The 27,884-nt window shown below is 40.5% G+C and overlaps 1 protein-coding gene across 1 annotated transcript in view; it reads right to left on the bottom strand.

The window, feature by feature from the left end:
* The window catches only part of GLO1 (glyoxalase I), a 22,993-nt gene extending 19,591 nt beyond the window's left edge, over positions 1-3,402 (bottom strand). Inside the window, exon 1 of the mRNA XM_069073610.1 lies at positions 3,184-3,402. Coding sequence (XP_068929711.1) covers positions 3,184-3,267 — 84 coding nt within the window. The 5' untranslated portion in view covers positions 3,268-3,402. The remainder of the gene's footprint in view (positions 1-3,183) is intronic.
* Positions 3,403-27,884: the final 24,482 nt, after the last annotated feature.

A 27,884-nucleotide genomic window follows, 5' to 3' on the forward strand; every position in this document is an offset into this window, starting at 1 on the left:
AAAAAAAAAAAAAAAAAAAAAAAAAAAAAAAAAAGAAATGAGTTAATCAAAAGGTTACAAACAAAATATACAAAGAAAAGGGATAATATAAACAACATGGAAAACTAAGTCTTGAATGGTTGAAAGGGAAAAGGGTCTTTTCTACCTTTTCTTGATACCCCTAATGATTCTGAATAAAGGAAGTACAATTTTATATTCAAAGTATATGTGAAGGGGGCTGAGAGGTTTGGATAGGTAGATGACTGGAATAAGGTCTAGCACTGGCACGGGTCTGTTCTGATAAATCCACAGGTATATCATCGGCCAAGAAACTGTGGAACACTGGACTAGTTAAAGAGAATTATGAGGCTCATTCTAATCTCAACTCCTTAAGTTGTATAACTATATGACTTTATGGAAATAGATAATTTGCCCTGAAATTGAATTTCTCACATAATGGATTGCTGTCCAGGGATTTTTTCAGATAACTGAAGCTTATCCCTTTAGGAACTAAAATTCTTTCATTTTAACCACTTTTGATAGAAATCTTTGTAAAATGTAGTACAGACTTCTTTACCTTATCAAATTGAGTATAATGAACTTTTCTGACAACTCCATCAACCTATATCAAATTATACTGAAATTGTTATCTCCAATTTCTCAGGCTTTTTAAATCCACTCCTCTCCTTTCCCTACTAAAAACTAAAATCCGACTCCTAATCACCAGATTCACCAGTCCTACCAATGATACAGACATTTATATTCTCCAACCTTCATATCTTCTTAGGGTATACCAAAAAACCAAATCACGTAATTATGACTCTTTCTCCATTCAGAAAAGCTCTCAAATTTACATATTTTTGAGGAAGGAAGATTTTGCCACAGAAGCTTTACTTGTGGTATCTGACAGAGTGCCAGAAAATCTCTATGACCTAGAATCTTACACTTACAGTCAGTGTGCATGGCCTTGGAATGCTGGAAAGAGTACTTAACATGGAGTAAGGGAGCCTAGGTTTGAATTCCATTTCATTTACGAGCTACAGAACTTCGGGTAAGTAATTTATCCTCTCAGACCCTCAGTTTTCTTATAAATAAAATGGGAATAACAATACATACAACTCCCCTTTTCACAGGGTTTTCATGAACACTGGTTCATCTACTTTGTAGTAACTAAGAATAAGTACGAATTTTTTTTTTAGAAAAGTAATCTGCAATTATGAGGCAGCATGGCACAGTGGATGGAGATGATTTTTGAATCAGGAAGACCTGACTGTGTGATTCTGGACAAATCACTTAAATTTTCAGGGATCCTCAGTTAATTCTCAAAGGCTGGAAACTACAGAATGATTCTTGATCTGCAGGGGAAGAGGGAGGTCCCTATCTGGATGTTCCCTATGTAGATGAAATCACAGGTCTAGAACAAATAAAGAAAGGAAAAGAAAAGTTTTATCAAGGTTATAGGAGAGCTATATCATCTCATCAATGATGACCATGCTGTGTCAAGGACAATAAATCCAAGTCACATATAAAAGTTTTTCACATAGTGAAAAACAAGGGACAATCACATTAATAATTCAAATGTGGAGAAGGGCCCACCATCCTCACCACCACTAGCAAAAACTATTGATTTAACTTCCACCAACAGGTAGATTAGCACAAGAACCCTGGAAGTGACAGGACTCCCCCACCCCACCCCAGCTGCCATCATCCAGGAATGGCTTTGGAGAAGGGGCCAGCCAGCCCCACATACTGCCACCTACATGGCAGGCAAGCCAGCCTAGCCACAGAAGCCAGGCACCCTGAGGGAGAGACAAGGTCTCCTGGAAAGCAGTGACTGTCTTAATTTTCTATTTGCATCCCCGGTACTTAGTACAAGGCTTTGCACCTTATAAGTATTTTTAAAAAATGCTTTTTTTCATTCACCCATTTATTCAAAATGGTAGAACCAGGACTTGAACCAAAGGCCACTGATATTTTAAGTTCAATATTCTTTCCACTAAACACTGATGTGCTCTCATTCAACAATGCTAGATAACACAGCAACAGTCCAAAGTTTCTTGAGAAATAAAGATATTCCTTATTAACATTAACTGGGTTTCTTTCAGTAGGCTGGCCAGTATAAGGAATATTATTGAAGTGGTGCATAATGTCAACATTAGTCTAGCACCTCACCCTGAAGTCAAACAGTGATCCTAATATTCTCCATGTAATCAGATTTAAATTACCTCTATCAAGGAACCCTTAAAATGCCTGCCATTTCTAGAGGATGGTCCACAGAGAACTCATCACCCATCAAAATGATTAACCACAGCAACCATTTATCAGCTCCTTAGTTTAACTCCCTTTGAACTCAGGTTTTCCTTAGTGCTTATCCAGAATACCCAGAATAGTACCAGGTGCTAAGGTGGAGACCTGGAAATTTTTGTATTTTTTTAAGCTAGAAGGGCAAGTAACTTCACCTTCTGGGTCTGTTTCTTTCATCTCAAAAGTCTGACAGAGTATGTATGTTAAGGCAATATTAAGACAGAATGAACTTTGAGCTGCTGTAACAAACCAAATGAACCCCAGCAAGAGTTAATCACAGGAGACTGAATACTGGCATGATTATAGAGAGGTAAGGGAGTTACTGGAGATGAGTCACCCATGAGCCCTTGAACCCCACCTGCTGGGATTTGGAAACAGCCAGAACGGCTAATAGGGAACCTTCAGTTCACAGGAGAGACGGAGAGAACCGCAGGTTCTAGAATTAAACAAGTTCAACCCTTTCCCCCACTTTATCAGCAACGAAACTGCAGTCCTGGGGGGCCCAATGCCACTCTCTATCTTCCTGTGTGATCAGATAGGTAGTATCAGAAGCAGGATTTGAACTCATGTCCTAAAACTTCAGTCACTGCTCTTCCTACTCACTGCCTCCCAGAAGGGGAAGCGACCTCTGGAGAAAAACAAAATATAATAAATAACCTGGGAATACCAGCGGACCTCACCTCCACTGTAGTCAAACCTATCGCGATATTAGTATAGAGGACAACGATAATGAATGGCGGAGACACCCTCTTAAGCCCCTGGGGGAAAGGACAAGAAGCAGGTCCTCAGTCGGGCCTGCCCCTGGGACGCGCCGGGCGCTCGGACCCCATCCCAGGCCGCCCCAGCCGAGGGGAGGAGAAGGGCGGCAGCGGCCTGGGGCGTCTCTACTCATCCACCCACCTTGGTGATGGGGTCTGGGTCGGAGCATAAACTCGGGGCGGCCTCCTCGGTGAGATCTTCGAATGGCTGCGCAGGGTCCGCCATGGCGATGAGCGTGACTCCCGTGGGACCGGGCGAGAAGGGCAGATGACAAAAGAAGCAGCTCTCAGCCTCCGCCTAGCCTTTAACTTCACCCACAGCCCTGCGGGTCAGCTTAGCGTGCCTTGAGGGAGGGGCTCTGGAGCCGATCGCCCAATCAGGGCTCAGAGAGGGAGCTCACTCTCCCAGGATTGGGTCCCGCTGAGTCAGAGCCTCCGAGGCCTCGCACCGTGAGCCCCCCAGGAGACTACAACTCCCAGTGTGCATTGCAACAAGCGCAGCTCGAACTAGTCTTTTCTTTCTACTGAAGCGGGATGTTGGTAAATGGAGTTTCTCTGACATTGGGACCACGAGCATAGATTTTAAAATAGGAAGGAGCTTAAGAGGGCCACCCAGTCCAAACTTTTTTTTTTAATACTTTTAATAAAATTAAGGCCCAGAGAGGTTGGGACCTGCCCAGGCTCACACCAAGTGTAGCATATGTAGTGAAGCTGCGTGTTCCAAGATTGAAATACATTAGAGAGCTGGTCAATCACTTAGGAATTTTATGGGGTGGCAGAGGGGGAGTTACTCTTTGGGAATTATCAGGGTACTCGAAAAAGTAAGCTACTGAGCAATGAGATTTTGGGGTTAGAAACACCGTTATACTTACGTGTGACAAAAGATGAAGACCCCCTCATAAAACTTTTAGGCTAGGGCACCCTCATAGAGTTAAAGATTGGGTTTTCAATTCAGTTTTTCTGTAAGAATAAGCTGCTGACCCTGAAGTGTTCCAGGAGAGGAGGTCAGGAACACAGGAACAAACACGTCTGCATGGTTACCCAGGTCAAGAGACTAACAAGGATGGGAGTTGTGCAAGAATTTTTAGAGGACTAAATTTGCAGGATAATCATAGCTGCTTAGTTCCTTGCCCAGTTATACTGTAAGGGCAAGCTGACCATGAAGTGTTACAGGTACAAGAACAAAAACACAGTCTTTGATCATGTCTGTATATTAATCAAAGGAAAAGGGGGCCTCAAAATTGTAGGAGTTGTGCCAAAGTCCATGGACTGCTAAGCTTACAAAATAACTGCATCTGCTTACTGTACTTGAGTTAGATTTATCAAGTTTTAGATTATGTCCTCAATGCTTGTGAGAATGAGCCAAGAGGAAGGGGTCTAGGGAGGGGGGATTGTGATTAGGTGATGGGGCTGGGGCTATAAAAGTATATATCTTCTCTATGTCTGGCACCGAGAATATATTTTTTTTTTTTGCTTTTTTGGAGGGCAATCAGGGTTAAGTGATTTGCTCAAGGTCACATGGCTAGTATTTGTGTTAAGTGTCTGAGGCTACATTTGAACCCAGGTCCTCTTGACTCCAGGGCACTGGGCACTCTACTCACTGTGCCACCTAGCTTCCCCAACACTGTGAATATATTGAATGTACTCAGTTTGGGTAGTCCTTTTCTCTTGAGAATCATAATAAACTTTCTACTTTCTACCTTGAGAAGCCTGTGTTTACTTTGGGTAAGGGTCTTTGTTACCCCTCACACTTATGGCAGCCATTTTTTGTGGTGGCAAAAAATTGGAAATTGAGGGGGTGCCCATTTAATTGTATGTGATTGTGATAAGAAATGATGAGGTGAATGGTTTCAGAAAAACCTGGGAAAATGAAATAATTGATGGTAACAGCAATTAACGGTAAGCAGACTTAGCCACAGTGATCAATAGTGATCCAAGACAATTCCAAAGAACTTATGATGAAAAATACAATCCACCTCCAGAGAGAGAACTGATGAACTCTAGGCACAGATTGAAGCATGTTATTTTTCATTATTTTTCTTTTTTTTTCTTTGCTACATGGCTAATATAGAAATAGGTTTTGCATGACTTCATAGGCATAATAGGTATTCTATGACTTGCCTTCAAGGTGGGTAAGGGAAGGGCTGGAGAGAGGAAGGCAATTTTAAATTCACAAAGTTTTCAAAAGTGTTAAAGGAAATTTAAAAAAACCCACTCCATTGTTACAGATGAAGACTTAACTAGAGGGTAAAGGAGAGAAGGTTCAGATGACCCTGTGGTAGGTGTGTGTGTGTGTGTGTGTGTGTGTGTGTGTGATAATGTTTCATTATTTATTAACTATTTTTTGGAGATTATCACAGATTAGATAGAGTCTTATTTGTTTGGAATGATGAGGTGAACCAATTTAATGACAAGATGATGATCTAAGTGACTACTTAAGACCCACTAAATATTATCAAATGAGATCATTCATTAATTCAAGAAATATTTATTCAAGATATACTACATGCCAAGCCCTGCTAGTAGGTTCTAAAGGACATGGATACAAAGAAAAAAAAATGAAGTGATCTTACATTCAAGGAAATTACATTCTATTGAAGGAGATAAAATGTACACATAAATAAATACAAAATACAGAGTACTGTTTGGAAGAGGTACTAGCAACTGAGGGAATCAGGATAAGTATCTTCTAGGAGATGGAAATTAGAGGAAGTTAGGGACTCTATCAGATGAAGAAAAGGAGGGAGAGCATTCAAGGTAGGGAAGACAGATTGTACAAAGGTCTGGAGATGGGAAATGGAATATTGTATAAGCAGGACAGCAAGGAGGAAAGTTTAGATAAACAGCAGCTGACATTATTGTTACATAATGATTTAAGAGCTAAGCTAGAGAGGGAAATATAGGTGTTAGCAATGTCCCTTCTCTTATACAACTCACAGACTTCTTTTTAAAAGCAGGGATACTCTATTGTCCTTTGGATCACCCCATAATTTTGATTCTTTGGACCTTGTTGTGTTACATGATTCACAGCTATATAGCTTCACTGGAAGATATTACCCTCTCAGCAAATGTGAATGGTAAAATCACTGTAAATCTTCAAACTACAGAAAGCCTTACCTAGATTTATATGAACTTGTAATGGGAATGTAAATTTTTAATATCTTCCTTGCCCCTAGGCTAAAGTGCACCTGGAGCCTGGGGTGGGAGGCTTGTTTTTTCAGTTGATACTTTGTGATTGGCCAGAAAGTTGTTACATTCTCTGAGCCAGGAGAAGGCTATATAAGCCCTGATGTGAGGCTTTGTTTTGGGGGCTCACTTTGAGAAGTGTTCTGTGATTTGATGAAACTCTGGGAAGCCGTTGTTAAGAGTCCCCCGGCTTTGAAAACCCCAGATGTTGATTTGATACGGATGTAATGGTTGGACAGTTTGGAAAGCTGTCTACTTGATCTGTTTCTGTCTTGATAATTCTGTCTGTATATTCTGAAGTTCAGGATGCTGACCTTTTCCCCCTGAACTAGGTAAATGATACATATTTGACTGATTAAAGTAAGCTTGTTAACCCATTTTGAGTTGCTTTCCTTTAACAAAGCAGATCTAAGAACCTGTGGTGGCAGCAACCCTGGGGATGCTGGGGTGCTTGCTGCTACAGAACTGTAGTGACAAATGTCACCAACTGGAAGTATGATATCTCTGTTAATTTTCTACCCTGTCCATGATCCCATACTTTTATTCATCAAATCTTGTTGATTCTATCTAGTCTTTCTCTCATGTGCTTTTTGTGTATCCTGGCACCAACATAGTCAAAGCCCATATTATTTCATGTCCATACTATTGTAATAATCATCCAATAGGTTTCTGCACTTCTATTTTCTTCCCCATATTCTCTCTTCCTTTTTTTTTTTGGAGGGGGAAAGGCAAGGTGATTGGGGTTAAGTGACTTGCTCAAGGTCACACAGCTAGTAAGTGTCAAATGTCTGAGGCTGGATTTGAAGTCAGGTCCTTCTGACCCGCCGGGCCAGTGTTCTATTAACTGTGCTGCCTAGCTGCCCCTCTTCCCTATATTCTCACTCTTTTCATTGGATTCAGAAGTTGCTACTTCTCCTTGCTAAACTGATCATCTCTATTTGTGTCTTTGATCCCATTCCTGTCTCCTCTGGGAGCCCTCTATAAAAGTTGTTGTTTTTTCTCTTCCTTTCTCTTGCAGCAAAGTTGAATTGATCTGTAAGGGCCATCCCATGGAATGTGGGAAATGCTTAATGAAATAAATACAAATATATTCCATTCCTTGTACTGGTGGGAGATTTGGGGTCCACTTTAAGCTAAAGACTAAAGGGCTTACACTTTGAAATGACAAGAGTCCTCTTATTCTATATGGTACTAAAAGAGCTGATGACTCAGTGGATGTACAAACCACCTCCTCCCTCAGTTACTCTTTTCCTTCCCATGTCAGAGCAAATTTATGTTACATAACCTCAACTAGGTCCTCTCTGCTTCTAGGCAATCCTTCTACACCTCCCTAGCTAACTCACCATCCCATATACTGCAGTGACTCTTCCAAACTTCTTCATACCTCAAACCTCTTACAACTCCTCCCCCTCCTTTCAGCTAAGAACCTTATCTCATATTTTAATGAAAAAATTGAAGCTCTTCACCAAGAGCCCCCTCTTCTCTCCTCCTCCTCATCTCATATCACTCTGATGCCTTCTGTTGCTATCTCCTCCTTCACTTGTATCTTATATGAAGAAATGGCTCTTATCCTTTCCAAGGCAAACCTATATCTATGCACAAGTCATCCCATTCTGTCATGTCTTCTCCAGTAGATTGCTTTCTATCATCCCCACTCTCTTACACATCTTCAGTCTCCTCTTGTCTACTAGCTTCTTTTCTATTGCCTACAAATAAATATGCTTATATCTCCCCCCATCTTCAAAAAACTTTCCCTTGACCTACTATCCCCACTAGTGATTGTTCCTAACTCTCTACTCCTTAAGAAAGTCATCTGTAATAGATGCCTCCACTTTCCTCTCACTCTCTTAATTTCCTACAGTCTGGCTTCTGACTTCACCATTCAACCAAAATGGCTCCCTGAAAAGTAAATTATTATTTTTTTTGCAAAGTGAAAGGCAGGGCAACTGGGGTTAAGTGACTTGCCCAAGGTCACACAGCTAGTAAGTGTGTAAAGTGTCTGAGGGTAGATTTGAACTCAGGTCTGTAATGCCAAGCAAAGACAACTTCCCAAGGTTCAAAATACCAGCCTAGGTGCTCTCCATTTTATTCAGTGACAAAGAACAGACAGAATCAAAATATAGCATAATTCAAAATACAGCATTTACCGAGTGTAATTCAATAATCTCCAAGTACTACCCCACCCCTGGACATTACATTCATTTAATCAGTCACAAAGTCCCTCTTCTAAATACTACTCCACCCCTAGGCTGTACATTCATTTAGTCCATCACAAAGCCCCCCTTCTCAAATGGAGATTAGTTTCCAAACATAAGTAAAGTACATTCATTTGTTTAATCACAGAGCACAAAAAGGTCAAAAGTTCCCCACCCTTGGATCGCAATTGAATCTACCCCAGAGTTATAACAAGCTTAAGCACAGCATTTAATACCCAAAGAGAGGTCTTTTCTTCATCTTGACACCAGGCAAGTTCTCAGCAATCTTTGTTCCTGGGGAGACAAATCCTAGCAAGGTCACAAGATACATTGCCAGTGTCTTCAAGAATTCACTCTCTGTCTGCAGAACAGTCTCAGGAGCTCTGAACCAACAGCAAGGTTCCAAGACCTCTGCAACAACAGGACTGTCTTTCACCAGTGGACAAATCTGGCAAAACAACATCAAAACAGACAGACAAAGTACCAGCAAAACAGCCATGTATCCCCAGTCCTTGGCAGCTCTGGGTGGCAGCTCTCAAAAGTCCTGGGCAATTCAAAGTGGCCCTCAGCAATCCTCTCAGTCTCTCTCTGCCTCCAAGATGCTGCTTCCAAAAAGTTCTTCTGCCTCTCTCTTTTCTTGTGTCTCTCTAAATTTATGTCACCAGCTCCTCCCAGTTCAGCCCTCTCTTTTCATGTCAACAAGTCCATCCCACAAGTGGGATTCACAAGCCCTGGGTTTTAACATAATCAAACCCCAAACCAAGCCAATACAGGGTATCTTTAAATTCCATTACTATTACAAGGTCCTTCTGACAAGGGCCCATGCTGTCTTCACTGCACCACCTAGCTGCCCCCTCATTATTTCTTAATTGCCAGATCCAATGTTCTTTTCTCAGTCCTCGTCCTTTTTGATGTTTCTGCAGCCTCTGACACTGTTGATCACCATCTTCTTGATACTTCTTCTCTCTGCAGTTTCACTAGCCTACTTTTGCCTGGTTCTCTTCTCACTTCTCTGATTGCTTCTTCTCAGTCTCCTTTGCTAGATCTTAGATCTTCAGATCTTCTCCTTTCACCATAGGTGTCTCACAGGGTTCTGTCCTATGTCCTCTTCTTTTCTCTATATATCATGTCTCATGTAGTTATTTCTGTATTGATGATTCTTAAATCTGCTTATCCAGCCCTAACTTCTTTACTGATCTCAGTTCTCATAGCTCTAACTGCTTATTGAACATCTCAAACTAAATGTCCCACAAACATCTTAAATTCAAAATATACAAAATGGAACCCATCCTCCCAAACTCTCCATTCTTCCTAATTTACCTATCATAGTCACAGTGGAGAATTTCTCCAGTATGTGCCATAAGATGCAAAGGGTGCATAAATGTGTCCGAGATGAGCCCCTCAAGCATACTGAATGCTTTCTGATTTCACTTTCCCAAAAGGAAGCCTGCTACGTTTTACCCTTGGGCTCCTAGAATTTCCCTTAAGGGATTAGAAAGTGTGGAAATACATTCTGCATGACTTCAGAGGTATAATCTATCAAATTGCTTGCTTTCTCAAGGGTGGGAGAGGGGCAAGAGGGAGGGACAAAATTTAGAACTCAAAATTTAAAAGAATTTTTTTACATGTAATTGGGAAATGCTTAATGAAATAAATAAAAATATATTTCAAAATAAGCATGTTAAATATAATCTAATTAAATACATTAAATATATAGAATATATTTAAAATGAAATAAAAATAAACAAGACTAGAATGTGCTTCTCTAATGCTATTAGGTAGAGCCTCCATTTTGATATTTTTACTCTTATTTGCCACCAGTAATTTGCACCCTAGTTCCATTTTTTTAAATGCTTTATTAACTTCTGATTTACATCATTCGTTTCCGTCAGATTTTGAGTTACAATTTTCTCCCCGTTTTTCCCCCACCCATCCCCCTAAAACAGCAGTCCCACAGGATATCCCCTCCTCCAATCTGCTCTCTCCCATATTTTCTCCCATACCCGTTTCAACTTTTCCAGTGGATCTCTATGCCCCAGTGCCTGTATAACTTATTTCTTAATTACATGTAAGATGTTATTAATAATAGTATATATATATTTGAATATTTGATTTTAAAACTTTCAATTCCAGATTCATTCCCTTCCCCCCCTGCCACCCACCTGCAGTTCAGTATAGGTTGTACATGTGTGGCTAATGCAAAACAATAACATAGTAGATATATTGTAAAAGACTGACTATATTTCCCTCTCTCCTATCCCACCTCCCACTTGTTCTATTCTCTACTTTGATCCTGTCCCTTTTCAAAAGTGGGCGCTTCCAACTTCCCTCCCCCCCAGCCTGCCCTCTCTTCCATCATCCCCCCTCTCATCCCCTTCCCCTCCTATTCTCCTGGAGGGTGAGATCCCCTATTTAGTGTGTATTTCCCTCCCACCTCAAGCCAGATTCAATAGGAATAAGGTTGACCCATTCCCTTTTGCCTTCCTATACTTCCCCTCCATTGTAACCATTTTCCCTTGCCTCTTCTGTATGAGATAGTTTGCCCCAATCTGTCTCTCCCCATCTCCTCTCATTATATTCCTCTCACCTCTTAATTTCACCTTTTAAGTATCATCCCTTCCTGTTAAATTGGTCCTGTGCCCTCTATCTATGTATACCTGTAAACATATATACACACATTCACATATGTATTCATATGCCCATATACCCTCATATATAGACATATATATATTTCTAATCCCTTCAACTACTGAGAAAAGTTTCATAAGTTACAATTATTGTTTTTCCATGTAGGAATGTTAATAGTTCAACTTTGGTAAGTTCCTTATGATTTCTTTTCCCTGTTTACCTTCTCATGCTTCTCTTGCTTCTTGTATCTGAATGTCAAATTTTCTATTCAACTCTGGTTTTTTCAGCAAGAATGCTTGAAAGTCCTGTATTCCACTGAATGACCATATTTTCCTCTGAAACATGATACTCAGTTTTGCTGGGTAGGTGACTCTTGGTTTTAATCCCAGCTCCCTTGACCTCCGGAATATCACATTCCAAGCCCTTCGATCCCTCAGTGTAGAAGCTGCCAGATCCTGGGTTATCCTGATTGTGTTTCCACAATATTCAAATTGTTTCTTCCTGGCTGCTTGTAATATTCTCTCCTTAATCTGGGAATTCCGGAACCTGGCTATAATATTCCTAGGAGTTTTCTTTTTGGGATCTTTTTCAGGAGGTGATCGGTGGATTCTTTCAACCTCTATTTTGCCCTCTGGTTCTAAAACATCAGGGCAGTTTTCTTTGAGAACTTCCTGCAGGATGCTTTCTAGGTTCTTACTTTGGTCATGGCTTTCAAGGTAGTCCAATAATTTTTAAATTATCTCTCCTGGATCTATTTTCCAGGTCAGTGGTTTTTCCCATGAGATATTTCACATTGCCTTCTATTCTTTCATTTGTTTGGATCCGTTTATCAGCATCTTGATTTCTCATAAAGTCATTAGCTTCCATTTGCTCCAATCTAATTCTGAAGCAATGATTCTCCTCAGTGAGCCTTTGAGATTCTTTTTCCATCTGGCAAATTCGACTTTTTAAGGCTTTCTTCTCCTCATTGCCTTTTTGAGCCTTCTTTGTCATTTGAGTCAGTCTGTTTTTTAAGGTATTATTTTCTTCAGTCAGGCTGTTGACTCTCATTTCATAATTTTCTTGCCTTTTTCTCATTTCTCTTTCCAATTTTTCCTCCACTTCTCTTATCTGCTTCTTAAGGTCCTCTATGGCCTGTAACCAGCTTGTATTTTCCTTTGAAGCTTTTGGTGCTGGAGTTCTGACTTCACTGTTTTCCTCCTGTTCCATGCCTTGCTCCTTCTTGTCCCCAAAATAGGAGTGTAATGTTGGAATTTTCTGTCTGCTTTATTTCCTTTGCCTGCTCATTTTTCCGCTCAATGATTTGACTTTTGGGCTTTTTGCCACAGTAGGACTCTGCCACCAGACAGGGGAGTTTTCGTCCCAAACACTGGGGTTTTCTCAGCTGCCGGAGGTATTAGATGGGTGCCCTCTCTGAGGTCTCCACACGCTCTGGCAAGCTGGACACACACCCCAGGACCTCCACCCTAGACTGCAATCCAGATCCAAGCAGGTGAAAGCAAGAGCGATTACCCCTCAGACTGGTGCTTGGTTCCCCTACACTCTGCAGGCCAGGAGCTGAAGCCACCATGTGGAGCTGGCAGGCTGTGCTGGCGTCTCAGCAGTTTCTCGCCCCGGGGGTAAAAGCCACGCACTCCCACTTACTGGTCCCAAAGTCCAGACTGCACTGGCCTCTCACCTTGTCCTTTGCATCTATGTATTGATAAATCTGGAAACGGCTACAGCTGCTGCTGATCTGGAGTCCCTCTGGCTGGTGGCTGGTCAGGCCCACCCTGGGGCTAAAGCCTCGGAGTGGTGCTGGGCTTGGCTCCCAGAGCACTGTGCTGGCCGATTCCTGCCGGCCTGCTGGGCTGTCTTCAGCAGGGGGTTAGCTTCTCTGTGTCATTTTGTGGGTTCTGCAGCTCCAAAGTTTGTTTAGAGACCCCTTTTTACATGGATTGGGGAGGGTGGAAGCCGGAGCTGCGGGAAGGTCCTGCTTCTACTCCGCCATCTTCGCACCCTAGTTCCATTTGACCAACTAAAGTAATTAACTTTTACAAAATTATATTTACTATGAATAAACAGCAAGAACATAATCACCGTCATTTCCCCCAGTTTTCCAACACTTTGGGAGCGTACTCTTCTGTATGCCACCTGCACTCCTGGAAAGAATTTCATGCTCAAATGTGACATTACTGCTAGTTGAGCCCTTGTCTGTAACTGCTGGTCTTGGTGCCAAAGGAAAGTTACTCCTCATTACTTGGGACCTCAAAGTTGCATTAGCTGGCTGCAAACCTTGGCATGGATTCCTTTCCTAGACCTTTTGTTAGGTTGCTTTCCCGACCTTTCAAAACTTACCACATTATAATCTCCAATCTCCTTCACCTAAAATGAAATAACAAATGCTGAGACAAAGAACCAATACCTTTATTTATGAATCACATGATGGCCTTGAATGGCCATCTTGAGAGGCCTGCTACCTCTCCCCTTATAGCCAGCCTGCGCAACCTGTGGTACACGGACCATTTGTGGCATGCCAAAGGATTTTCTCTACATACAAAGGATGTTTTCCTCTATGTTTTTCATGGGCCAGACAAAATCCTTTAGTGTTCTTCAAGAGGCCCATGGGCTGCCAGTTGTGCAGGCCTGCCTTAAAGCATCATCCCTTTCTCTTGCAGGAATATTGCCAATCAGAAAAGAGACAGATCAAAGTGGGGAAAAAAAAAAAACAGGCAGGGTCTGATTAAATAGTGCTTTTCAGATGTTCTCAGTTCTGGCTATACAAACAATCTATGTGAAACGTAGAGGAGGGTTATAGAATGTCTACCCATGTTCCAAAGTTTGCATTATACCCAGAGGGACTAGGTATGATGGCTAGTACCCTATTTTGTATGAAATAGCTACTGGTCCATACAGAAGGCTTCTCATGACATTTCCTCATGTGGTAGAATGTGGGGAAGCTGCTTCTGGGAGAGTCATAAATGTGATGCCTTAGAGTGATGGAGCATGCATTGAAGTTCTGTAATGGGTTCTTGCGGGCTTACCATATGAAGGCTTTTTGATTGTGGAGGCATTTAAAAAATAATAGAGATCAGAACCTTGGTTATTTTTCTCTTTAGCTGCTCATTCTTAGTGAAACTTTTTGACTCCGTTGCTGACAGCATCAGGTATGAGACCAAGGAGAGAAGCCTTGGGCCTTCCTCACTAAGTCCAACAAATAGCCCTGTGAAGCAATGCTTGGTCTTTTGCCGCAGTGTTCATTCTTTGTTTCAGATAAAAAAGCTTAATCTGGAAGCTCCAACCTTGTAAGTTTCAAAAGGGCAGGAAAACAGGCCTCTAGGATCCCAAGACTCTGAGCCCATGAAAAGTTTTGCAATCAGCTCAACATTGATGCCCCAAGGAGTGAGGAATGACCTTTGTGGGTGACCTTTGGGCCTCACAGTGGAAGCTGAGACTAGGATTTATCTGGCAGTCATGGTACATCCAGATGTATACTTGGTGAGTTCGATGCTATATAGAAACTATTCCACTTTCCCTAGAAACCCAGATGATATAAAAGAGGGTATGTTTCTTGAGGGTATGTGTGTGTGTGTGTTTATGAAACAGATGTTTGTACTTTTGTTCTTGTTATTTCTTTGAAGTAAATATCTCTTTGTAAAATCTACTTGACTTTAAGTGGTTACATGGAATTGAGTCACTAGTCAGTCATGGATGGTTAACATTGAGGGAGAATGCAACAGTAGGAGCTTGAGCTGATAGTACTAAGGAAGAGGCCCTCTTCCAACTCTTCAAGGTACCCCTAGAACCTTGAATGGGAGATGTAGCCTACCTGACTCTGAAATAGTGGAGTAGAGAGTATTCATTGTATACGTATTTGTGTCTATTCCCTGTATATCTCAGATATCAGACCTTTATTGGAGAAATTTGTTGCAATTTTTTTTCCAATTAACTGTTGTAATTATAACTAGATTTCTTTTGTTTGTGCAAAATCTTTTCAATTTCATGCAATCAAAATTGTCCATTTTATCTTGTATACTTCTCTATTCCTTGTGTGACTAAGAATTCTTCCTTCCCAGATCCTCTAATTTGTGATATGAGCTTTTGTATTTAGGTCATGTATACATTCAGAACTTATAGTGTGGCATATAGTATGAGATGTTGGTCTGAACTTTATTTCTGTTGGATTCTTTCCCAGCTTTCCTAGCAGTTTTTGTTGAATAGTAGATTTATCAAATACTAGGATACTAGATTTATTTGCTTTTATATGATGCTTGAGCTGACTACTGCTGAAGAAAGTGACGGATTCTGTGACATGGTAGTAAGGAGGTACTGGATTCCAGGCACAGGAAATTACCAATGAAAAGGCATTATTAGGATGGGAAATAAAATACCATGAACAAGGACCACAAAGGAAACCATGTTGACTGGAATGTAGATGGTGGAAAAGGTTATAGTTTAAGACTTAGAAGATAAGCTGGAGCCAGATTGTGAAGGGCTTTAAAAGCCAAACATAGGGCTTTATATTTTATTCTGGGGACAATAGAAATACTTTATTGAACAGGGAAGTGATATGGTTATGAAATATTGTATTGAAGAAAGCAAAGCCAAAAGAAAAATGTAAATGATAAAGATAGTCATGTAAATACAGAGGAAAAGTCAACAAAACTAAGATCAAATGCAATTGAAAATGTTAATGACCCACCATCAAAATTAAAGTTCATTCTGCTAACAATCAGTAAAATATGAACATGAAAAACAGTGTGCTATCAGTTACAATCATTCTATTGGGTGTTTTTACTGAACTATTTGGGAGGAATGTACTTTGAGGGAGAGATTGTTTGGCACTATCTATTGTAGCAAAAGAAAATGTATCAGAAAAAAAGTTTGCTAAAGCAGAGCACTGAAAAAGCAGTAGGCAACAAGATATTTTTTCCACTGGGAGTTGGCCTTGGAATTGATTGGCTACTTGGGTGCGCATGCTTGGACCCCAATTCCAAGATCACGTTTCTCTCCAGCCTCAAAACACTATCCTTGGCAGTTTCTCCCCAGCCCAAAGAAACTAAACTATGCCTAGGGCCCAGCAAAACACTTCTCTCTTTCCCTGGTACAGTAACAAATTGCACCACTAAGAATTATTAGTTTGAACTGGCTTTGTACTAGCTGATAAAGGCATTTTGTACCCACTGAATTATCTATACCAACTCCCTACCTCATTATATGCATCCTATACTCATCATTATGTGTACCCTAAATTTTAGACATATGTAAATGTCCGATTTAGGAGTTTCAGGATTCGAGTGAATGGAACACTCGGCACTTCAAAAGACCCAATATAGTTTATTTAGAATATTGGTGAATGGGAAGGAAATCAGAGATAACAGAGTAAAAGGCTAAGGAATAGTAAGCTAAGAGCAACTATGATTAACATATATATATATATATATATGTATGTATGTATGTGTGTATGTATGTGTGTGTGTGTGTGTGTATATATATATATATATATATACATATACATATTTACAATCATCACCAATTCGGGGAAGCACCAACACCTGACCACACAAGCTAGGGAATCCTGGGTACAGCCTTCAGGGTCCCGCTCAGGAGGGTCCCAGGCAGGATGTCTCCTCCATGGGTGAGATTCCAATTTGGGGTCTGAATCTTACAGTTTAAGTAGCGCTGAGAACAAAGAAGGCACACTGCCAGGTGTTTTTAGCAAGCATCATATCTTGGGTGAGGCCTGGGATACAGGCCAATCCCTCCGACGCCCCCCCAAGAGCAATATCTTCTTGGGATGGCTAGTTCCAGGAGTTGGGCAGTTATCATATCTCTTCTCAAGGACGTGGCTGGGGTCTCAGGAGAAGAGCAGCCCTCACATTCTCAGGATCCTCTGTTCCCAAACAATAATAGGATAATAATAATAATAGAAAGGTCATATGGAGTTGGGGCCTTGGTTTGTATAATCTTATCCCTCACAGAGGGGCATACCTTGCCCCTTCAGTAAACTTACATTTATCTTGTCAAACAAGATATTGATGGGTGATAGTCTGGGCAATCCTCAGTTGGCCCTGACCTCTACTTACTTAGTGATGTATCAGACCTAAAAACCACACCTCCCTGGGACCCCTCCTTGGACTTTTCCTGGTGAACTCTGGGTAAAATGCTTGCACAGTAGATACAAAAAGTGGGTGTTTCTTTAAGAATTGACCACTCCTGGGTAGCACAGTGAGTAAGAACACTACCTCCAGTGTCGGGATGACCTGGGGATCAAATCTGGGCTCAGATACTCAGCACCACACCCAGAAATAACTGGCTGTGTAACCTTGAGCAAGTTACTTAACCCCCAATTGCTTTAAAAAAAAAAAAGTATTGACCACTCCTTGACCACTCCCTAATCCCACCCTAAATCACCTAGTTAGCATATTTGGCTCATGTTTTACTGTAGTTTATCCTTTATAAGACCACAGGTTTCTTAAGAACTTTTGTCTGCTGAAAAGCATAAAAACAAACCTTTGCCACCTTGACTTAAATGAATTCTTTCCAGATATCCCTGTCCAGTACTCGGGTACTTGAGGGGTCCCTGGACCCCCCTCAAATTGCATCAGAATCAGAAGACAGAACGTCATAAGAAGTCAGAACTCTTCTACCTACTAGTTGTGTGACCCTGAACAAATCACTTTTTATCTGAGTGTCAAGTCTCTCATATGTAAGATAGGGAATATTGTTCTTATACTATATACTCACAAGGTTATTGTGAGGAAAATGCACAGTTTTTAACCTTAAAAACATTACATAAATTTAAGTTATTATGACTAATTGATTTTTAAATTTTAATGCATAAAAGTGAAGACCTTTCAAAATACAATGCAGTATTTCTGTATCACTTGTAATCACTCCTGCAAAAAACAAAAACAATACATTTACTAAAATACCCAACATTATTTTTATTGCCCTTAGATTTCACAAACCAAATGATGATACAGAAACACTTCATTAATACTTATTTACTTACCTTTCCAAACTTATTAAATATTATTACCTCTCATAAACTCTACAGTCTGTCCAAGCTATTCCTCACATACAACATTCCATTCTTATTTCTGTTCCTTTGCTTGGGCTGCAAACTTATGCCTGGAATACTCTCTTTCTTCACCCTTTTAACAGTGTTTTAGCACACAGTAAGCACTTAATAAATTCTTTTTCATTAATTCATTTACTTCCATCTCTTCAGAATGCCCAATCTCCTTCATGGCTCAGTTCAAGTGGGACCTCCTACCAGGGACATTTCCTAATCTCAGCTGCTATTGATTCTCCCCATCTCTGAAATTATTTCATATTGTTTTATTTTGACTAGACCTATGTTTTCACTGGTGTAGGGGACTCCTCAATGAGATACTTTAGAATAGATACCTAATAAATACTTGTTCATTATTTGACTAATGAATATAGATATTCCTGTGTTTCTCTGAACTTTTTCATATTTGTCATTTCTTCCAGCAAGTTCCATTTATATCTTCAGAACATAGTTTATAACAAAAAAGGTTCCTATGAATCTACGTGTATGGATTTTCCCTCCTATGAATTACCTCTGTGAGGTATAGTCCCAGGATTGGTATCTATGGGTCAAAGGATTTGAAATGTTTAGTAATTTTTCTCCAGACTTACATCTCCAACTGCCTTTTAGACATTTCAAATTGGATGTTCTATAGACATCTTAAACTCAATATGTCCAAAATCTGAGCTCATTATCTTTATATTCTTGGGTCTTTTTGCTTTTTTTGGAGGATGGAGGGCATTTGGGGTCAAGTCCAAGGTCACATGGCTAGTAAGTGTTAAGTGTCTGAGGCTGGATTTGAATTCAGGTCCTCCTGACCTGACCAATGTTCTATTCACTGTGCCACCTAGCTGCCCATTTTAAAAATATTCTTTTTTTTTAACTCATTATTTTTCTCCCTAGACTTTTTCCTCTTCTGAACTTCCTTATTACTGCTGTGAGTATCAAGATCTTCCAGTCACTCAGGCTTATAAACTAACTTAATTTACTTTCTCCCACCTACCAGTCTGTTGATTTTACCTTTATAACATCTCTCATATAGCACCTCCTTCCCTTCTCTGACACTTCTGTCTAGTAGAAGCTCCTATCACCTCATCCCTGAACTATTGTAATAGCCTTCTGGTTGCTCTCCCTGCCTTAAGTCTCTTCTCATTCCAGTCCATTTTTCACCCAACTGTCAAATTGACCTTCCTAAAGCACAGATCTTACCATGTGTCTACCCCTGCCTTCCTCTGGTCCTTCCATACCAACAACCTTAATAAACTCCAATGGCTTTCTCAAACCTCCAGGATTTAAAAAATATTCTTTGTTTGACATTCAAAATCCTTCATAAACTTGCTCTCTCCTACCTTTTCAGTTTTTTTACACTTTAATCCTCCCCCCTGCTCCTGACATACTGTGTGATCCAGTGATAATGACCTCCTTGTTCCTCACCCAAGACACTTCATTTCCTGACACTAGGCATTTTCTTCAGCTGAGGCATAATAGATTCTGCTTTAGCCCCTTACCTTTATTCTGTGTATTTCTCTGCTTCAAGTGTGTTTCTTGTAAACAATATATTTCAGGAATCTGTTTTTTAATCCGCTCTGCTACCCACTTCTGTTTTATGAGTGAATTCATTCCATTTAAATTCACAGTTATGATTACTGTGTGTTTCCCTTTGTACTATTTTTCCCCTGTGTGTGAGATGAAAGAGTTCAGAGTCTAAGTCTGAGATCAGAAAAGGTCTTTATTCTTTCTGATGAGAAAGGGCATTGCCTCTGTTGCTCAAATGGCATCTGCCAGGGAGAGTGCAACATGTGGAGGCTTGAGGGCTTCTCTTGTCCTGATCCTAACTCCACTTCTTACACCTGTCCCACCTCACCATTGGTTGGTGAGGCAAGCTCACAATCTTTCTAATTGGCACAAAGCAGTTTCAATCCTTCATTATGTATTTCCTTTCACCAAATTTGGAAGTGCCCAATCAGAAGTGGACTAACATGGTTTTCTTTCAAATTACCTAATTTCTGGGAAATCATGAGTTGCTGGGGAGACCAAACTGTTTTACAAAGTATGGAGAAGAGGTAGGAATGTGATAGGGAATTAAAGGAAATGAGGAAACTTCACTGTGAGTCATCTCTCACACCCTGTTTATCCCATTCCCCTCCTCTCTCTCTCCTTTCACCCTGTCCCTCCTCAAAAGTGTTTTGCTTCTGACCACTAACCACTAAACCCAATGTGCCCTCCCTTCTATCAGCCCCCACCAATGATGGGGGTGGGGTGATAGGTGTTACAGGGACTCCAATCATTGACCAGAGTCCCTGAGTGGGCAGTCTGGAAGGAATTCACTAGGCCCAAGCAATCTTTGGAGTCAGGATTGTAAAAGTTTATTGTTACACTTTATAGCAGGCAAGAGTTCTTAGGGAACCTGCAAACTTAAAGAAGTCATAGGTATAGTTTTTAAGGAGTCAGGACAGTAAATCATATGTCAATTATGCTAACTAGGTGAGTAAGGGTGGGATTATGGAGGAGTTAAGGAGTGATCAGTGCTTAAAGGAACATGCACTTTTACTATCAACTGTGCAGGTGTATTGCCCATAATTCACTGGGAAATAGCCAAAGGTGGGGGGGGGTACCTGGAGGTGTGGTTTTAAGGTGTCACTAAGTCAGCTAGCAGTCAAGGCTGACTGAGAAGTGCCTAGTCTTCCACCCATCAGTGTCATGTTTGACAAGATGGATGTTGGAAACCAAGGTTAACGGGGATTCAGTAAGTGTATAATTGACTGAGGAGTTAACTTACAGATAGTGCATTGAAGGATTCATAGGTGCAGCTGGCCATTATACTAAGGAGAGATAAACAGTTCATGAATTGTTTCTAGGTAGAGTGCTGGCAGGGGAAAGGGGCAGAGTTAATGCTCTGAGGCTGGGGGTGGGAGGAATGTGATTTTACAAACTGATATTACAAACATAGATCCCAAGCACCCCATCACACCCATCTCATATTTCCCTTTCCTCCTACTTCCCTGTAAGGGTAAGATGGATTTCTCTACTCAACTGAGCGTTTGTTATTCCTTTTTTGATCCAGTTCTGATGAGAGTAAGTTTCAAGCATTGTTTGCCACTCCACCTCCCCATCTTCCCTTGTACTGTGAAAGCCCTTTTGTGGCTCTTTTATGTGAGGTAATTTACCCCCATTTTATTTCTCTCACTTTTCCCAATGCGTCCCTTTCTTATCCCTTATTTTGTGGTATATTATCATATTCAGCTCACACCCCTGTCTATGTACCCTCTTTCTAACTATCCAAAAAATTATAAAGTTCTTGGGAGTTGTGAGTCTCATCTTCTCACGTAAGAATGCAAAGAGTTTAACCTTATTGAATTGACTCTAGGCATTTTCACTGGCTATCCCCACATCCCTGGAATTTTCTTCTTTCTCATCTCTATCTCCTAGTTTGCTTGGATTCCTTCCAGCCCCAGTTAACATCCCACTCTCCACAATAAACCTTTCCTGATCTCTCTTAACACCACTATATGGCTCTCCGACTTCTTTGATTTCCCACTTCTCTTTATCTTCCCAACTCTTAAATGTAGACTTCCATCAAGGTCCTCTGTTCTTTTTATTTGATGTCCCTTGGAGAACTCATATGGTCTCATGGTTTCACTTACCACCTCTGTACAGAAGACTTATAAATCTCTTGGTTTATTCTTGGCTTCTGAGCTCCAGTATCATACCTCTAACTGTCCATTTTGCATTTCCATTTGGATGTCTCCCTTTTTGCCTCAAATTAAACTTGTCTAAAATTCTTTCTCCCAAACCAGCTTTTACTCTGGACTTCCTTGTATCAGTCACTTATGTGGCATGATTTGATCACTTTTTAATGGGAACAAATCCTAATAGAGCTTATGATATATATCCTTTCAGGACTTCACCCCTCTCACTGGTTCATTATCACTAGTAATAAGCATATAGGGCTATAAATTTAGAGCCAGAAGGGACCTAAGAGATTATCTAGGCCAAACCTCTTTAGTTTGCAAATGAAAAAACTGAGATCTAGAGTACTTAACTCATTTGCCCAAGGTTATATGGGCATTTAGTAGCAGAGATAGGATTCAAAATCTGGTCCTTTGCTTCCAAATGCAGTCTTCTTCCCACTATAGCACACTTATATTCCTGAAGTTCTTTCAAGAATAACAGATATACAGATTCCCCAGAAGCACCATTCTAACCTTTCCTCAATGTATTGTTTCTGTTTGTGATGAAGGGGCCCCTTCTCCCATTGGTTGGGAGGTGGATTCAAGTCTCAGTAGGAAAATCTTTCCCAATGGAAAACAACAGAGGAGCCCACCAAGGAGGCTGATTGATGTCAAGGGAAAGGGTCCCAAAGCAATGGGGGCCCGCAGAAGAGGGAAATCTGAAAGCCTCCTGAAAGGGCTTCCTGCTGATTAACAGCAGAAGAAGGAGTGGGAGTGGGGGAAGGGAGAGGGCAGTTCTGAGAAGTTTTCACTTCACCCCCCCCCCCCCCCATTTCTATGTTCTCTTGCTGAATGGAAAAAGTGAAACTTCTCAGCCCATAAGCTTTGTGGGAGCAAACTGGAGTTCTTCCCCCTTCCCTCTTCTCCCCACCCCCCTTACTACTGCCACATCAACATTAGGCCTCTTCTGAGGTTTTTGACCTCCACCTTTGCTTGAGAACTTTTCCCCTTTCCCTTGCCGTCAATCAACATTAAACTCTTAACTCCTTCCCCTTCTTCACGTTGGCATTTGCCAAATAAGGACATGAACAGTACCCTGGTTTCTTGTCCCCTGCCTCCTATCCAATAGGGGATAGTGGCGGGCTTCTTTCTTATTCACCATTGGGGAAGATTTTGGCGTCGAGACTGAGAGCCCGCCTCCCAGCCAATGAGAGAAGGGACGGGAGGGGAGGGGGAAGGTGCTTGACTGCATTAGGGTATAAATTCTTGTTCTGTCTTTGGTGACAAACTTCATTCTGCTGGTTCATACTAGTGGAAGGGACACCCTCTTCACGGCAGAACTGAATAAACTTCCTGTTCCTTTCAAGATACCTCTGACTTAATTTTTCTGGGTAGGAGATATTTGGAGTTCCCGTACCCCACATACTTGCCCACTTTTGTTTGAGAGTTCTTCATGTCCAAAAGTGGGTAAGTAAATGGACACCGATGAGCTGTTTTGTATACAAATTCATCTGTCATTCTCTAGCAAACACACACATACACATATACAACAGAACAAAAATAACCCAACAAAAGTGATTTTGATAATCTTGTATTATAACATAGACTTTGTGAGGATAGTTTCAGGGTAGTAAAGCCTTCTAAAAGGGGAAAGAGAAACACTGGATTATTGGTTTCTAGGAAAAGTTACCCCCTTTTGCACTTGGAAGCAAAGCAAAGAATTCTGTTTCTCACTTAGATCTCTTAGACACTGATTAGCAGCAGCAAGCCACTAACTGCTTGTAAATGGGCCTTTTTTTTTTTTTTTTTTTTTTTTTGTTTTTTGTGGGGGAATTGAGGTTGTGACTTGCCAAAGTAACATGGCTAGTGTGTCAAGTGTCTGAGGTCAGATTTGAACTCAGGTCCTCCTGACTCCAGGGCAGGTGCTCTATTGACTGAGCCGCCTAGCTGCCCCATAAATGGGCTTTCTTTAAAAAGAAATGTGGATTAGGGAGAAAAGGTGTCAAAAGGAAAGACAGAAAGAGAAGCAAAATAGAAAAGGAGGAAGGATAAAGAAGACATTGAAATGAAGGAACTCTCTTTCAAATACTGGAAAGTATAAGCAGAAATCCCCTAGAATTCCCTTGGTAATGTTGTGTGTGCCCCATTGTTTAATCTTTAGGACTCGCGGTGTCCTGTAGATTAGCATAGGCATCTGAGCACTATAATTTAGGCTTTATGCTAGGGATTTAGGACTGAAACAAACTAAAAAAATATTTTTCTATATAGGAAGACAAGCTAGGTTTTGCATTGGCTAGAATACATTGCAAAAGTTGGGTTTTGTTACTGGGAGATAACCTTAATAAAATGAAGAAAAAGGATGAGAGATTAGAGAGTTATAGTCTTTCTTCATCTAGCTTTCGTTCCCTGTCCCTCACTTCATTTGCATGCTAATCAAAGAGGATTTTAGAATTGGCTTAAGCCTTGACACTGCTATTTTCACACAACTCTTTATTTTTTTCTGTGTGGAGTTGCTGAAATGAATTTTAGCGACATAGGCTAACAAAATTAGTTTTAAAAGGTCTAGGAGGGAGGACTGTGAGTCCCTTCAAGGATGAGGAAGTAAAAGAAAGATAGAATAAATCTTAGCCTGGGGCATTTTGCCTCTGTATGGTGGTTCCTAAGTGTAGTTATATGCTAAAGAAATGTCAAGGAAGAGGCTTTCTAACCCTAGCAAATGGTAGTAGAGAGCACCTTGGCTACCCCAAGCCCAGCAGAGGTATCTAGCAGAGATCACCCAATGGAGAGGAGAGATGTTATGTCCAGCAGAGACAAAGTAACACCTTGTAGAGAGTAGCTAGGAGCAGTTTGATGTCACCAGAGGACATTGGTGAGGTATTAGGTTTTGTGATGTTGGAGGTTTGAATTATCCCTGACAATATGCCCACCTGGCACATGGGTTACAGATGTGTCTGTGTTCTTGACGTTTGTCCTTCAGGTAAGTTAACTGGCAATATGTGTTGTCGATAAATGTGTCTCTATAGTTGTTTCCTACATCTGCCTTTCTAGTAGTGTGATAATCTATGGGAGAATATTCATTGTGTGTGATTGGGGAATGGGAAGAGAATTTTGTCGTTTGATATGTTTTTTGTCTTGAATTTCTCTGCTTCACTAGTACAAGTAAACACATTGGTGGAGGCTCACAAAGTATTATTTTGAGTGAATTGTAACTCATACCATGCCTAGAATCTAGAGGGTGTGTGTGTGTGTGTGTGTGTGTGTGTGTGTGTGTGCTGGGGTGAAGATACTTTTAAATTTAAGTAAATTAATATTTATTGCTGCTGACAAAAAACAGTAGTTAGTTTTAAATAATAAAAATGAGTTGCATCATAAATGACTTTGGAGCAAAGCAACAAAAAAAAAGGCGGGGGTATTGGGAAAGGTTATTCAAACACTAAACAGACTTTTCTGGTTAAGTTATAACTGTTAACCTTCAAAGTTTGGTTAAAGGAGACAAATAGTCTAGGTGATATACCTTTTTTTTTTTGCTTTTTTTTTTGGAGGGCAATTTGGGTTAAGCAACTTGCCCAAGGTCACACAGCTAGTTTTTTGTGTTTAGTGTCTGAGGCTGGATTTGAACTCAGGTCCTCCTGACTCCAGGGCTGGTGCTCTATTCACTGTACTACCTAGCTGCTCCATGATATACATCTTTTAATTTATTCCCTTAAAGCTTGCTGAAACTAGCTTACTTGTATATACAAGGAGCCAGAAGCTAAGTTCTGACTCCCCGAACAAAAGAATGAGAAAGCTTAAATACATTTTAGAACCATCCCAATTCAGCCTGGCTGTGTCACTAAAATTTATTAACTCCGTATGTTTAATCCTTGTATGAGAAAGGATTTTTCTTATTTGGATAGATGGTAAATACAATAAAATAAGAAAGTTGACAAAGTGTCAATTGAAATTATGACTCAGGATATTTGTGTTTTCTTTGCCATATTCCATAACATAGTATATGTCCAAAAAATATTAAGAAAAAAACCCCATTACTCAAGTTAGTGCCTCAGGTTAAGGGTCTCATCCTTAATAGCCATAAAGTAAACCCCATCTGGCTTTGTTGACATCGGAAGAGGTATTCTCTGAATTTCCTCAGAGAACAAAGAAGTTGTTAGGTCCAGGCTCTTCTTCTGGTTGATTAGTTCTGGCCCTGGCCCTTATTGAGGTTTATGAAATTGATATTAAATTATTATCATAACCAATATACCTAGACACATGCTCAAACATGGTTTATTTACTTCTGTGTTATAAACAAAATCAGTTTATAGTTCCCCATTTTAATACCCCACTTACTCATTCTTTTTTTTTTTTTTTTGAGCAATCGGGGTTAAGTAACTTGCTCAAGGTTACATGGCCAGTTATTTCTGGGTGTGGTGCTGAGTGCCTGAGCCCGGGATTTGATCTCCAGGTCGTCCCAACACTGGAGCCGGTACTCTTACTCGCTGAGCCACTTGGCCACCCCCACTTACTCATTCTTATTGAGAGACAGAGTCAGGTAGGTTTCTAGTCAGTTTCTTCTTGGTTATTCAGATCATCTCTTCTCTGAAAAAGTCTGAAACCCTTTCTTCATAAAAACCAAGTCCTTTTTCTTGTTTTATTCTCTATAGCATTGTTTCAGCAAACTTTTTTTTTTAAATCAATTACCTTCATTAAGCACCCACTGTGTGTAATATTGTGTTATATTTGGTAAAGGGAGAGAAACAAAACTTATAAAGGTTTGGTTTATGCTGTATGAAACTTAGAATAAGGGGAGATGATACAAATGTAGATAACTACGATATTAAAAAATACATGATAAATGTAGCAGAGGCAAAGCAAAATGCTATGAAAGGTTTGAGGAACCGTCAAAGAAGGCTATGTGGAGGAAGCGTAATTTGAATAGATTGTAAAGGACTAGTTAGCATCCACTATGTGAAGAAAAAAGGGAGATTATTCTAGGCATAAGGAAACAGGAAAGAAAAGGAAAAAGGAAAGAAAAAGATATGTGCAGAGTGAGTTCAGTGAATAAGCAGTAGTTCAGTTTGGCAGAGACATAGAGTTCATGGTGTGAAATAATATGAGATGAGGTTAAGTAAGCTAATATCAGAACATGGAAGGCTTTGAATGCTACACATGGGAATTTGACCTTTCCTTACTTGATAATAGGGAACCACTGAAGATTTCTGAGCAAAGGAGTGACATGATCAACTCCACATATAACCTCTTCTTGGGTGGGTGTTTATTTTCCTCTATATTTTCCACCCAATTCTTAGTGTCAGAGAAAAGAGGAAATGGTAGAATTGAATTGCTACTATCAAAGGTCCTTATAATGTGGCCACGAGGGAAGAGCATTTGAAAAGAGAATCAATGTGCTTTTTAAAAAAGACTAAGACACCAAAGGAAGATGCATCAGAAACATGCAGGACACCTATGGGAGAAGATTTTGCCACAGGATTGCCTTCAGGCCCTTTAGAAGCTAGCCTGTGAGGTATTCTTCAGGGGTTCACCTGCTTACTACCTAGAAGAGGCAATGAAGGAGTGCTTTTGCCAATTGTTACCTGAGAATCCCATTGGAGTTGTGCTCTCTGAAGCAGAATTTGAATGCTTGGCAGTTTAGTTCAAGTAAGGACCTCAGTGTCTGGTACCTTATCCTGAGAGCCTAAGTCCAATAAACTGAACATGTTGTTTGAATGGAAAACATACCTTGCTGAAAAGACCCATTTTATGGAGAATTCATAAAGGACAAAGGTTCACATGGTGGTCAGAAGAAGCCATACAAGGACACTCTTAAGGTCTCTCTCTCTCTCTTTTTTTTTTTTTTTTTAAAGCAATTGGGGTTAAGTAACTTGCTCAAAGTTACATGGCCAGTTATTTTTGTGTGGGTGTTAAGTATCTGAGGCCGGAACCAATCCTAGGTCTCCCAACTCTGGGGCTGGTGCTCTTACTCATCCTCTTACTCACTGTGCCGCCTGGCCGCCCCCACTCTTAAGGTCTCTTAAGAACTTTGGAAGTAATTGTGTGACATGGGAGACAGGACACTGGAACAGGACTGCCCAGCATGTCATGCCCACATTAGAGAAGGTACTGTGCTCTATGAGCAAAGCAGAATTAA

This window comes from Petaurus breviceps, unplaced genomic scaffold (genome assembly GCF_028583685.1).
Source record: "Petaurus breviceps papuanus isolate PSGF00001 unplaced genomic scaffold, PetGlider_PUasm1.0 90865, whole genome shotgun sequence".
Taxonomy (NCBI): domain Eukaryota; kingdom Metazoa; phylum Chordata; class Mammalia; order Diprotodontia; family Petauridae; genus Petaurus; species Petaurus breviceps.